The 12385-nt window shown below is 49.8% G+C and overlaps 2 protein-coding genes across 3 annotated transcripts in view; one reads left to right on the forward strand and one right to left on the reverse strand.

The window, feature by feature from the left end:
• Positions 1 to 9335, forward strand: part of PINK1 (PTEN induced putative kinase 1) — a 16422-nt gene extending 7087 nt beyond the window's left edge. The window contains exons 3-9 of one of the 2 annotated variants that reach the window (XM_011357514.2): positions 11 to 207; positions 1622 to 1722; positions 4595 to 4777; positions 5300 to 5463; positions 6330 to 6457; positions 6803 to 7039; positions 7866 to 9335. In XM_011357514.2, the coding sequence (XP_011355816.1) occupies positions 11 to 207; positions 1622 to 1722; positions 4595 to 4777; positions 5300 to 5463; positions 6330 to 6457; positions 6803 to 7039; positions 7866 to 8123 (1268 nt within the window). In that variant the 3' untranslated portion in view covers positions 8124 to 9335. The remainder of the gene's footprint in view (positions 1 to 10; positions 208 to 1621; positions 1723 to 4594; positions 4778 to 5299; positions 5464 to 6329; positions 6458 to 6802; positions 7040 to 7865) is intronic. The other variant, XM_011357515.2, reaches the window with a different exon arrangement.
• A 421-nt stretch (positions 9336 to 9756) lies between these two features.
• DDOST (dolichyl-diphosphooligosaccharide--protein glycosyltransferase non-catalytic subunit) overlaps positions 9757 to 12385 on the reverse strand; it is an 8749-nt gene continuing 6120 nt past the window's right edge. The window contains exons 4-9 of the mRNA XM_011357516.2: positions 12141 to 12314; positions 11712 to 11860; positions 11161 to 11308; positions 10492 to 10612; positions 10267 to 10373; positions 9757 to 10176 (exon numbers count right to left, since the gene is read on the reverse strand). Of these exons, the coding sequence (XP_011355818.1) occupies positions 10027 to 10176; positions 10267 to 10373; positions 10492 to 10612; positions 11161 to 11308; positions 11712 to 11860; positions 12141 to 12314 (849 nt within the window). The 3' untranslated portion in view covers positions 9757 to 10026. The remainder of the gene's footprint in view (positions 10177 to 10266; positions 10374 to 10491; positions 10613 to 11160; positions 11309 to 11711; positions 11861 to 12140; positions 12315 to 12385) is intronic.

Consider the following 12385-nt stretch of genomic DNA (forward strand, 5'->3'; position numbering starts at 1 on the left):
TATCTGATAGGACAGTCCATTGGCAAGGGCTGCAGTGCTGCTGTGTATGAAGCCACCATGCCTGTGTTGCCCCGGAAACTGGAGGTGTCAGAGAGCACCAGGCTTCTTCCAGAGAGAGGCCCAGATATCATCCCACAAGGAGAAGAGGAGCGAGCCCCACAGTCCCCTGCCTTTCCCTTGGCCATCAAGATGATGTGGAACATCTCGGTAAGGCTGGGCCTTTCATCTTTAAAGTAGGCATTTCTCAAAGTGCCAATTGTGGGAGACCTGATGACAGTTTTTCCCCCAGAAGGAGATAGGAAAAGACAGATTCTCCACAGTCCAAGTGTCTATATAGTTAGGCTTCCTCACCCTCTCACACAGGAGTGTTAAGCAGCAGGTCTCAAAATGAAATATGTCCACGAATCACCTGGGGATCAGGTCAAAAGGCAGATTCTAATCAGCAGGTCTGAGGTGGGGCCTGAGACTCTGCCTTCCTGACAAGCTCCCAGGGGATGCCCTGCCTCTGGTCTGTGAACCACACCTTGAGTAGCAAGTGCCTAAACCACTGGTTTCTCACCTGTCAGTCCTGGCTGATCAATTAGTTAATTTCAGGACTACAATGACCACCGTTCTCGCTCCTTCCTTTGACCTGCCTCACCGGAGAGGAGGCGCCATTCTTCTTGCCTCTAAACCCACCCTTCCATCTCACCTCCCTGCTCTGAACTCTTGGAAGACTCAAGGCTTTGGGAAATTGAATCTTTTTTTCCCACAAAAACAAAGATTGCTGTCTATTTAGAGTAGTTTCTTTACCTTGCCATCACATAGGTGGGTTTAGGAAATTCATCAAAACCTGATGTTCTTTCTCCTGCCCAGAGCATCTATTTAAGGCTAAAGTAGAAAATAGCCACCTAGCTCATGCTGGACACTGAAGAATGCAGTTTCCTGTTTTATTTGTGGAATGAAGGTTGTTAGGCTATTACACTTCCAGGCTGGGTTAATAGCTAACAAGTAGCCAGATCCTTGGCCTATAAAACATCCAGTCTTAGCATCAAACCTTCCACCATTTGGGGCATGACAGCTATTTCATTCACGAAAGCTAAAGACAATTAGAGGATATTCTTGATACCTAGCGAGTTCCACAGGTCCTGAGAGCCACTCATAGTGAAATGAGGAAAGTAAGGTGCTTTTCCTCTTCGTTTTTTTTTTGTTCGTTTGTTTCTTACTGGGGGATGGGCAGGCCTTTCTGTGGAGCAGCACAACTTCATCCAAGGTGGGCTTGTCAGGTTCTGGCATGTCTGCTGAAGGGAGCCTGCAAGGATGAGCCTGGTTGTGACCGGAGACATCTATGGCAGGAAGAAGGGTCGCATGCCATGACTATCTTGACGTCTCTTCCTGCCCTGACACCTGAGCAGCCAAGAGTTTGAGGTGTAGGAAGCATCCTCTGAGTTGACATGGATGACACCTCTGCCTTCTCTCCCAGGAGAAACTAATCTTGGCTTGCCACTTCAGAGAGGTTATCTTATCTTGAAGGTCAAAGCCAATTCTAGGCATTAGCTGTCCTGGTCCATATTCTAAGGACTTGGACTTGCCATTCTGCTCGGGTCTGTGTAACCCTGGATTCATTATGAATGTGTTTCAGGCGGGCTCCTCCAGCGAAGCCATCTTTAGCAAAATGAGCCAGGAGCTAGTCCCAGCTAGTCGAGTGGCCTTGGCCGGGGAATATGGAGCAGTCACTTACAGGTAAGTGCCCATCTGCCCACCTGACTGGCTGGGAGTTCTTTGAGAGCAAAACCATCATATGTCCTCAGCACTCAGCACAGTGACATGACACACAGTGGATAGTAAATGCTTACCAAATGATGTAGTTACTGATAGATTTTCAGTTGGTGGATAATTAACTTGGGAAAGATTGCAGATCATCTGACTCCAACTGAAGATGCCGATGGCTCATTCACACTGGAGCAGGGTGAGGGCCATCCAGAAACACCCAGTTCAGGAAGTGGAAGACTGATCTGATTTCTGATTCTTCCTAAGCAATGCCCAGGTAGAGCACCACCTGTCCACACCAACTGACTTCTGTCCGCAGCGGAGGTAACGTTCATTCCACTAATAGCTTCAGTTCACCTGATGGTGCCAAGAAATTAAAAAAAAAAAAGTGACCCATTCCCCAGGAGTCCTCCATGTGGAGTTCTCCAGAGGAGCCACAGGTGTCAGGAGCGGAGTCCAGTGTGGTAAGTTCTAGAATGGTGTGAGGTGATGTGTGCGTTGCAGACGTGGGGCCGCTCAGAAAGGCCTCTTGAAGGGACAGTTTGTGCTGCCTTTTGAAGGATGAGTAGACATTAGCTCTGCAAAGCAGTAGGGAAAGAGGCATTGTCCGCAGAGGGAAGAGCGGGTGGGTGACAGCCTACGCTGACAGTGCCTTTGTAGACCCTGTGTCTGCACGTGGTAGATTCATGCTTGAGCTTATGACAGAGGCCCCAGTGTTCCCCGTGATATTTGTAGACCACCAGGAAGAGGTGGGCCTGCTGCATTGTCGGAGGGTTGATTTATAGATCCAGCTCTGTCAGAAGCAGGAAGGTAGAAATAGGGACTTAAGGAAACGTACGTGGAAAACCCCTTCCATGGCCTGGAAGGCTGCAGGGTGGCCGAGGGCCCGTGCAGAACAACAGAAGCAGCTGCTCGCTGGGTTCGACACTGTCATCCTCTTCTCTCAATTCCTTTGTGGGCAAAAGTGGACATCGAAGGTCAGCTGCTTTCGCGGCGTTAGCTTCAGCCTGCTGACAGGGTGCCGTCACATAGCTGTGAGCACGAGGACGTCTGCTGCAGAGGCCTGCCCGGACCTCTCGTCTGACATGGTCCCTGCCACTCTCCAGTCTTTTTTCCTGCCTTAGTTTTTTCTTTTTTTTTCCATAGCATTTATCACCATCTGACCATAAATCATAGATGTCTCTATCTTCCACTGTCTCTCCAGCTATACTGTACGCTCTGAGTGCAGGACACACAACCCAAAACGTGGTTCTGTTTACTGCGTTCCCCCACAGCTCAGTGAGAGTTTGCTGAATTAGATGAATGTGGCAGGTCTATTACCTGAAGTACCGGCACTGTCTAACACTATTCCCTGAGAGCACTCTGGGTGTATTTCCACTGGGCTTTTGCTCATCTAGGGACCTCAGTCTCAGCCCTCTGTATTTGCTCCTCTCACTTCTCTGATCTCATTTCTCATCTTGTCCCATTTACATGTTACGTTCCACCACACTGAATTCATACTGACCGCCCCCAAGGCACCAGGCTCCTCCGTGCAGTTAGCTATCCTTGGGCTGTCCTCCCCGCAGCCTCCTGTCCTGTTCCAGGTCTCAGTTCAAACACACCCACACACACACCTCCCTAGCACAGCCACACTCTTCCTCTGTGCTTCCGTGACCAGTGGGCAGAGCTTTCCCATGTAGCACTGACAGCCTTGAGCTGTGATCCTGATTCTCCCACTAGCCCCAGCGGCCCACGGGAACAATGCTGTAACTCCTTCGATTGGGTAGAACAGGGGCCCACTCAGGTGAAGTAGAAGGCCTCTCGTGGACTGGATCTACAAAGCTTGGGAACCGAGGCAGCTCTGGGGACAAGGCAGGCAGCATACTCCCTCAGTGTTGTGTTGATGTCTCTAGACTTCTGCTCCATCCTCCTCTCTCTTCCACCCAATATCCTTATTTCTTACCCCATCACTCCTCTCTTCGTGCGTACCCTTGGCTCGCACACCTGTTTGGCTTCTCATGGCCCCAAGCAAGTCTCATGGCATCCTTTCACCAGCCCCATTGCGGACTGCCAGGTTACTGCCATGTTTCCTCATTCGCACTGCTCAAAGAGAGAATCTATTTGGCCCCCTCCCCTTCCCTGCCAGCCATTTGGATCTCATATGTGAATGCAGGTTCAGTGGCCCTTGGGTCAGGTCCTACCCACCCTTAGTCCAAGCAGCTTTGGTGGAGGGGCAGGGCTAGTACACAGCAGGGAGTCACGCAGTCCAAAACACAGCCGCTGTGCCCCAGCAGGGCTATGGGTGTGGGGCTCCTGGAGGAGGGGTGGCAGGTGACACATCTACGAACAGTGTCTGTCTTCATTCATTCATTCATTGATTCATTCAACAAAGGTTTATTGAGTTCATACTACATACCAAGTATTATAGTAGAACTTGGAATCAGAGATTCCAGATCCTTTGCAAGTATTAACAACCTTATGTGGCATATTACTACCTATTCCCCTTCTGCATTTGAGACTGAGCCCAGAGAAGTTAAGTAACCTGGCCAAGGACATACAGTGGCAGATCTGGAATCCAAACTCAGGCAGTCTGATTCCAGGGGCTCTAAACCACTGTGTCTGCCACATGGGATGGATGGACAGATGGATTAGTGGAGTCATCAAATGTGATGAGTCATCTTTATGGGTTTTTCTTTTTCTCCAAAACTAGGCTCTCTACCTGGCACATAGCAGATCTACAGTAAATATTTGGCAAATAAATGGGTGAATAAATGAATGTCAGACTTTTTTCTAGCTTTAGATTATTATCTTTCCAACTGTTGTATCTGATACTGGCCTCATACATTTGTCCCTTTTGGCTAAACAGAAAATCCAAGGGAGGGCCCAAGCAACTGGCCCCTCACCCCAACATCATCCGGGTCTTCCGCGCCTTCACCTCGTCTGTCCCATTGCTGCCAGGGGCCCTGGTCGACTACCCTGATGTGCTGCCCCCACGTCTTCATCCCGAGGGCCTGGGCCACGGGCGGACACTTTTCCTCGTTATGAAGAAGTAAGTGGCAGGCCTATGGCAGGACCTGGAGTGGGAGCTGGTCCCAGCCTCTGAGCACCCGGAGCCCAGGGGCACAGGGAAGAGATCCTCACCCTTTGGGAGATAAGGCCATGTCCGGGACAGTTTCCCTTTAGGACTATTTTCCATGAAAACAGAATCTCATCTTTATTTAGAAAAGACTTTTCACCTCGTGCTTTCAGTGCATCTGACTGTTGCCATTCTCTGTGGCTGCGTTCCGTGTTTTGTTTTTTAACGTAAACAGTTCTTCCTCCCTCTGCACACGCCCTAGTAGTGTCGTAATGGATGTTTTAAGGAAATGAGCATCTCTCGTGTCACTTTCAACATGTGAGCCCCCAGCTCTTCCTTCCTAATTTCAGGATAGTGGGTGGGAACAGAAAGGATACTTGGGGAAAAAACTGAAAAGCTCCAGAAGAAGAGGAAAGGCCATCATCCTAATAGTAAATAAGATGCTAGGGATCATCAATGCGCAATAGCCAGAGGCCCTGTCACCCTCTCCATCAGCTACCCCTGCACCCTGCGCCAGTACCTTCGTGAGAACACCCCAAGCCCCCGCCTGGCCTCCGTGATGCTCTTGCAGCTCTTGGAAGGTGTGGATCATCTGGTTCAACAGGGCGTTGCACACAGAGATTTAAAATCTGACAACGTCCTCGTGGAGTTGGATGCAGGTACGTGCCCAGCCGTACTGTACCTTGGGGCTTCAGGGGGCACTAGACAAAGTCTGGGAATATCAGGACCCTTCAGGTCCTGTTTGGTTTTTATGCCCTATTATAAGTTGTTGTGTCTAAATTTAGCTCTGTACACAAGACATTAACAATCTCTCCTTCGAAATGGAGGCTTTGTTCTCTCTGTGGGATTTGTGGAGTGATAGTTAATGTGCCCAAGCTCCTTTCTGTTGCCCACTTACAGAAAAATCTCAGTGGTGGAAGTTTTCTTGAATAAAGTTAAAGAGAAGAAGACCTTAGCTTAATGTAAGAAGGAATTTTCAAATCATGAAAGCTGTCCAAATGTAAGTCCAGCTGCTTCTGGAAATAATGAGTTCCCCATCACTGGAAGCATTCAACTAGAAGCTGGATGGCCACTTGCCTGAGAATATTGTAAAGGAGAGTCATCTGATAAATTCTGAACTAGATTTAAAATAATTAAATATGCAATTAAATTATTAGAGGAACTGGCTTTTTAAAGGAAGTCTGTGTGAATACTTTTACAAATAATTCTTAATGCACCTGTTTCTTAGGTTTAGATTTGGGGTTTCAAGTTCAGATCAAAGAATCTTGGGGTGTAAGGGCCCTTTGAGGTCATTTGAGCCAAGCACCATCTGTTGAGTAAATCACAAGCAGCAGCTTCAGTCTTGGGACAGCTCTGATTACTAGATTTAGATTAAGGCAGACTTTTATCCAGTTCTTTGCTTGGTGCTTCATCCGGGAGCTTTTACCCCTGTCACCCGACTTGATGGTGGCTTTAGTAGGAACATAGGAGGGCCTCTCAGAGGAAAAATTAGAATCAGTGGCTCACCTTGTGTGTCCCTCCCCAGATGGCTGCCCCTGGTTGGTGATCGCGGATTTTGGTTGCTGCCTGGCTGATGAGCAAGTTGGGCTGCAGCTGCCCTTCACCAGCTGGTATGTGGATCGGGGCGGAAACGGCTGCCTGATGGCTCCTGAGGTGAGTCCCGCTGAGCGTGTCATGTGCCATCAGCAGCCTCTTCTGTTTCCACTGATAGGACACAACTGGATACCTCATGATTTTCTCAGCACTTGCATCTTTTATGACCCATAATTTGGCACCAATCCCTTCCCTGCCACTGTGTTTTAATGTAGGTCTCTCTAAAGTTCCTAGGAGATGGAAGCTTTGTCAGCACGGGCAGGCAGCCTAAGCAGATTCTTCTGGATCTGAGCTCAAATTCTTGGGTTCCTTGGGACAGAGTTCAGATTAGCCCGTGCCAAGCAGGAACATGAAGTTAAAAATGCCAGCAGAATGACTGACCAGTCACCTTTGCTCTCCGAGCAGGTGTCTTCAGCCTGCCCTGGCCCCAGGGCAGTGATCGACTACAGCAAGGCTGATGCCTGGGCAGTGGGAGCGCTCGCCTACGAAATCTTCGGGTTCTCCAACCCCTTTTACGGCCAGGACGGGGCCCATCTTGAAAGCCGCAACTACCGAGAGGCTCAGCTGCCTGCACTGCCCGAGTCAGTGCCTCTAGATGTGAGGCAGCTGGTGAGGTCACTGCTCCAGCGAGAGGCCAGCAAGGTGAGGCTGTCCCCAGGTTTTGTGCAGATGGAACCCTCAGTTTATGTTCCAGAGTAAAGATCAGGTTTGGGCAAGCACTAGGGTGACAGACAGCTCCTGTCTCACAAAAGTAAAGGTCAAGTATAGAACAAAACAGATTTTAACATAAATAAGAGTAGGGGAGCTAGCCACCAAATTAGTCAGAATTCCAGCAATCCAGTTCTTCTTGGCTTTAGTTGCTTCAGTTAGAGGGAAAAAGATGCATTTTCAAGAAATGTCAATAATGGAGATGTACTTTATGGAAACAGCTGAGATCTAACGAGACAGACGTGACGACATCTGAGAGCAGACGCGGACATTCTGAAATTAAAGGAATCGAAAGGCTAACACATGGGAAGCCACAGTTGGAGTAGGAGCAGGTCCGGTTCAGGTGGCATGCTTAGTGGAAAGAGCAGAGACAGACCAGGGTTCAAATTCTTGTTCTTCTACTTACCTCTTACCGTGCACAGCATGCTGTCATGGTCACAGTAATTCCTGCTGCTACCAGTGACCGTGAGATACAACACCCCTCACTCCAGACAGTGCTCATACAGAAGGTGGTTCATGGGCCTCCACAATACGGAGGCTATTCCAACTGGGGGGAAACACGTGGAAAAGCCTGGACCCTGGGTCAGAGGCCTGGTCAACAGAAGAGAACAGCCAGTATATGTCAGGAGAGAAGAAGGTAGAGAAGAATTTGGTTGGGATCAGACAAGGGAAGACCCTGAAACGATTCATTAATGAAGAGGGCTGTGGGCCAGATACTTTTCACAGATGTTCTAAACCTCAGCTTCCCTTCCTGTTGCAGAGACCATCTGCCCGAGTAGCGGCCAATGTGCTTCATTTAAGCCTTTGGGGTGAACATACTCTGGCCCTGAAGAATCTGAAACTAGACAAGATGATTGGTTGGCTCCTCCAACAATCGGCAGCCACTCTGTTGGCCGACAGGCTTACAGAGAAGAGCTGTGTGGAAACCAAAATGAAGATGTTATTTTTGGCCAACCTGGAGTACGAGGCACTGTGTCAGGCAGCCCTCCTCCTCTACTCCTGGAGGGCAGCCCCGTGATGGCTCTGATGTAGCTGGTGCATTACTAAAAGAACGTGGCAGCATCTGTGTCGTGATGGTCTGTGAATGCTGAGAGGGGGCTCCCAGGTGTGAGTGAGAGTCAGGAGTAAAGATGGCGCAGAGAGGCCTGGTCAACAGAAGAGAAAGCCTCTGGTTTGGCAAATGAGAGGAACAAGCTGAGTGACGTTTACGGTCTGTAGCTACTAACTCTAGCTGTGTGGTTTTGGATGCATCATATAACCTGTATGGCATCATATAACCTGTATGGTCTAAAGTTCTCTTACCTATAAAACGAAGAAACTGGTCTGGACGGGAGTTGGCAGACCTTTCCTGTAGAGGGCCAGCGAGTAAATACCCAGGCTGTCGCAGCCACTCAGCTGCCACTGGAGCACAAAAGCAGTCTTAAGCATGAAAACAAACGTGGCTGTGTGCCAATAGGGCTTTATTTAGGGACACTGAATTTTGAATTCTGTGCCATTAAGTATTCTTTTAAGACGTAAAAACCATTTTTTGCTTGCAGGCCATTAAAAAAAAAAAAAGGCAGCAGGCTGGATTGGCCCACAGGCCAGTTTGTCGACCCCTGGTCTAGATGACATCAAAGGGCCTAACGCTAAAACAGTGCTGACTAATCACCGGGCCCCTCCGAGTATCTCTGTAAAATTAATGCGCTATGATCTCTGCCTACAAATCCAAAAGAATGAGTTCTCTGCACTGGGTGAGAAGATCACGCAAGTGTTAACTGCTGACCAAGAAGCCCTACCTTATGCCTATGTCCTGTCTTCACAGACCTCTGAAGAGTTAATGGCCGAGCCAGTCTGTTAGATAGATGAGGCTGGGCTGAGGGGCGGACCTGTGCTCCACTTTAGAGAGAAGACCCAGGCCAAGGTGGTGGCTGTTAGTGGCATGTTACCTGAGCTAAGGCAAACATTTGTACAGGTCGGTATGTTCAGGTTTCAGAATGAAAAACCGAAAAACCATGCAGTCCAGAAGTAGGGAGCCTCTGCACTTCAGCCGTGCATTCTGAACAGCTCTGGGGTGTTTCTAACGGCGCATTCCACAGAGCTCCACCAGCTGCCGCGTGGTCTAGCAGAGCTGAAACGGCTGATGAGACGGAAATGAACGGCAGTGATTTAGATTTAGACTTGCTGATTTCCTACTGACTAGCATTTCTCACAGGAATCGTGAAGAATTAAACGCACGTTTGTAACTGCAGATACGTCTGTGCCTTGAACTGTTTGGCTTTAAGACTGATCCTTACACCATAAAGAAAAGTTTGTGGGCAGAGACCAGCGACAGGGAAGGGCTTAACACAGATTTGCACGTGCTTTTTAGGGACACGGCCATTGCCTGAGGCGCGCGAACATACGTTTAAGGTTCTTTTCAACCAAGCAGCTGTATAGTTCTATCGTAAAGGCAAGCGCCGTCACCCTAGGTTTCTCGTTTCAGTGATTCCCCACCGGCCTCAGTGTAGTATTAACCTTATTTCATCCCTTGAGAAGTTTGGAAATGCTATCATTTCAGAGTTAAAACAGTCCAGTCTTCAGCAAAATTAAGAGGCCACTTACTATCCTGTATGCAGCCCTTACCGAACACCAACCCCGCCATCAGCAAAGCGCCACGGGGGCCAGATGACATGTGAGGGCAATGTTTCTCTTTATTTTATAAATGACAGTGACTGCATGTATGAAAAACACTGCTTAGCATCAGGTGAAAAAATTTACATAAAAGTCACTCCCTAACCCCCATCCCTTGGTACTCAATGCTGCATCTTCCACTGAGGTAAGGCTGTGCCATTGTCCCACGGCTTAAAAAAACAAAACAGCCACCATAAAGGGAAAAAAAACCCAGTCCTACTGAAACCCTCTGTCGTCTCCATGCTGGGAGGGGTTCCCGGGCTCTGGCCTCAGTCAGACTTCTCCTTTTCCTTCATGTGTAAGAAGACGACGCTGAAGAGGAAGAGCCCCGCCATCATGGAGAAGGCACTGGCGTAGTAAGGATAGGCCGAGGGGATGAAGCGCTCATACTGCGTGTGCTGGAGTGGCCTCACTGACACCTGCAACAGGACAGAGGTGACAGGCCCCGGCCACTCTGAAGCCCAAGTGGGGCACATGCTGGCTGAAAACAAACTGTGACCTGTGCTCACCTGAGTGGAGGAGTATAAGTGTGTGTAGCCTAGCCGGTTGTAATCCACTTTAAACTGGAACACACCGTACACATCAGGCAACTTGAACTGGACGCTGTACTTGCCACCTGGGGAAGAGCGACACAGATGAAGCAGGACTTTCCCGCCATGTTTCTGTTGGCCTCCCGAGAGCAAGCCAGAGGCAGGGATTGCCTTCCTGCAGCTTCTCATGCAAGAATTATTTACCTTTCTTCTTCAAGAAGGTCCTAACGAAAGGATCTATGCGGACAAACTCCAGCTGAATATCATCACCGTCAAAGGGGACCCATCGGCCGTTTGAGAGCTGTTCGATCACGATGCTATACTCCTGAGATAAAAAGGCCAATTAGCCAGCGGGGACAGTGACTAGAGGGTGCCTCTGTCCTCAGAGCTGTGCTGAATCCCCAGGAACTCCCAGGAGTTGTGACAGACTGGGCGAGCCCTACCGCCCACCCCTGGCTAACCCGACTCGCATCTACACCTCTTCACAGGCCCGTGGAAGTCTGCGCCCCAGCCACGCTGCACCCCTAGAACGTCAGGCACTCCCAGACGTCCCTGCTTCCATGCTTGCTGCTCTCTTGCCTTTCCTCTTACAGACTCGTCCTCGAGATCCGACTCCGATGCCTTTTCTCTTGGGGTCCCCACTCCCAGCAGAGTGACTCTGTGGAGCCCCCTCCCACTTCTGCACTCCTGCAGCAAAGCCACACCTCCCCGCAAGGCCCCTGTCAGGATACCAGTTCCTCTGACTTCAGGGTAGAGGTTAACCCAGTCATCCTTACTTAGGCCACTTGGGCCCAACGCAGACGTGCCCATAAATGCTTTCAAGCTGAGTTAGTTTGGCCAAAACTAACGGGCCCTCCCACTCCAAGCTCTTACCACTAGGTCAGTGACGGTGTAGGCATTGGGTGGGGCTGTCTCGCCCACCCGGTGGTGGGACACAGGCCCCACACGGAGGACGCCTTCCTCCTTGAACACCCAGCGGGACAGGGCCACAGCTAGCTCGTAGTTGCCTGTCTGGGAATACCTGCAGGAGGCAAACAAAGGCTGTAGCCCCAGAACCAACTCTTTTCCAAGCAGGTCTATTCACTCTCTACCAAGACAACGGCACTAAGCTCATTCCCACCTGTAGGCCATACATATCTAGGTTAAAGGGAACACAGAAAAAAAGTGAAGAGAGATGAAGTGCTGGTGCTTTAGGGGTCACCTACACGATAAATACACAATTTTTGAAACATCTCCACAGAAGCCATTACTAGAAAAGTTTGGGGTGCCAACACCAGCAGCAGAGCAACAAAGTCGTCTTCAAGTAAGTTTAAAGCATCTAAAGACACTTAGCCTTTGACACTTTTAGCTAAAAGGCTCCTTCTTCCCCATCTGCACAGACCCCACCACCCAGACCACATGCCCCTTGGTCCCCTGGCATCCACCTCTGGGAGCTGGGCGTCGCCTTCTGCACTGCTGAGTTGAAGAAGGCGTCGCTGAAGAAGTCGAGGGAGCCACTGAAGATGACCCGGGCATTGTTCCTGGCCTGGAGCCCAGCAATCAGGAGGGTGTTCTTCCCCACTGCGTGTGGATACTGGGAACAACACGGGGCTGTCACCCAGGAGAGCCAGGGCAAAGGACAAGCCACTGGGCCTCTCAGGCAAGAGGACAGCAGCCTAGACCTGAACAACCTCCTAGGCTCCGCCTGAGGCAGAACCCGAGACCCCACACTTCTGCCCACTTCCCGCTCCCACCGATGCCTCATTTCATCAGCTTCAACAAAGTGTGCTTTCCTGCTTAGTTCTCATCTTCAAATAAAATGCTCTGCTACCAGGCCCAGGAGCCGGAGCCCAAAGGCTACAGAGGCCCCTCACCTGGGTGATAGGTTTATCCGGAAAGAAGGAGTAAGAAGTGGAAGAGCCCGTCAGGATATCTAATACCAAAGGATTGTCAGGATCAGCCACCATCCTGTAGAACGAAAAGAGAACCATTGAACTCTGACCCCAAGAATTGAGCCCAAAGGACCTGAGGTCCCCTAAAGGCCATTTCTTCGCAGGAATGAATTCTACTTCCTTAATAGCAAATCACTTAGCTCTCCCTCTTGCTGTAACTATGAAGT

The sequence above is a fragment of the Pteropus vampyrus genome, unplaced genomic scaffold (genome assembly GCF_000151845.1).
Source record: "Pteropus vampyrus isolate Shadow unplaced genomic scaffold, Pvam_2.0 Scaffold36, whole genome shotgun sequence".
Classification (NCBI taxonomy): Eukaryota; Metazoa; Chordata; class Mammalia; order Chiroptera; family Pteropodidae; genus Pteropus; species Pteropus vampyrus.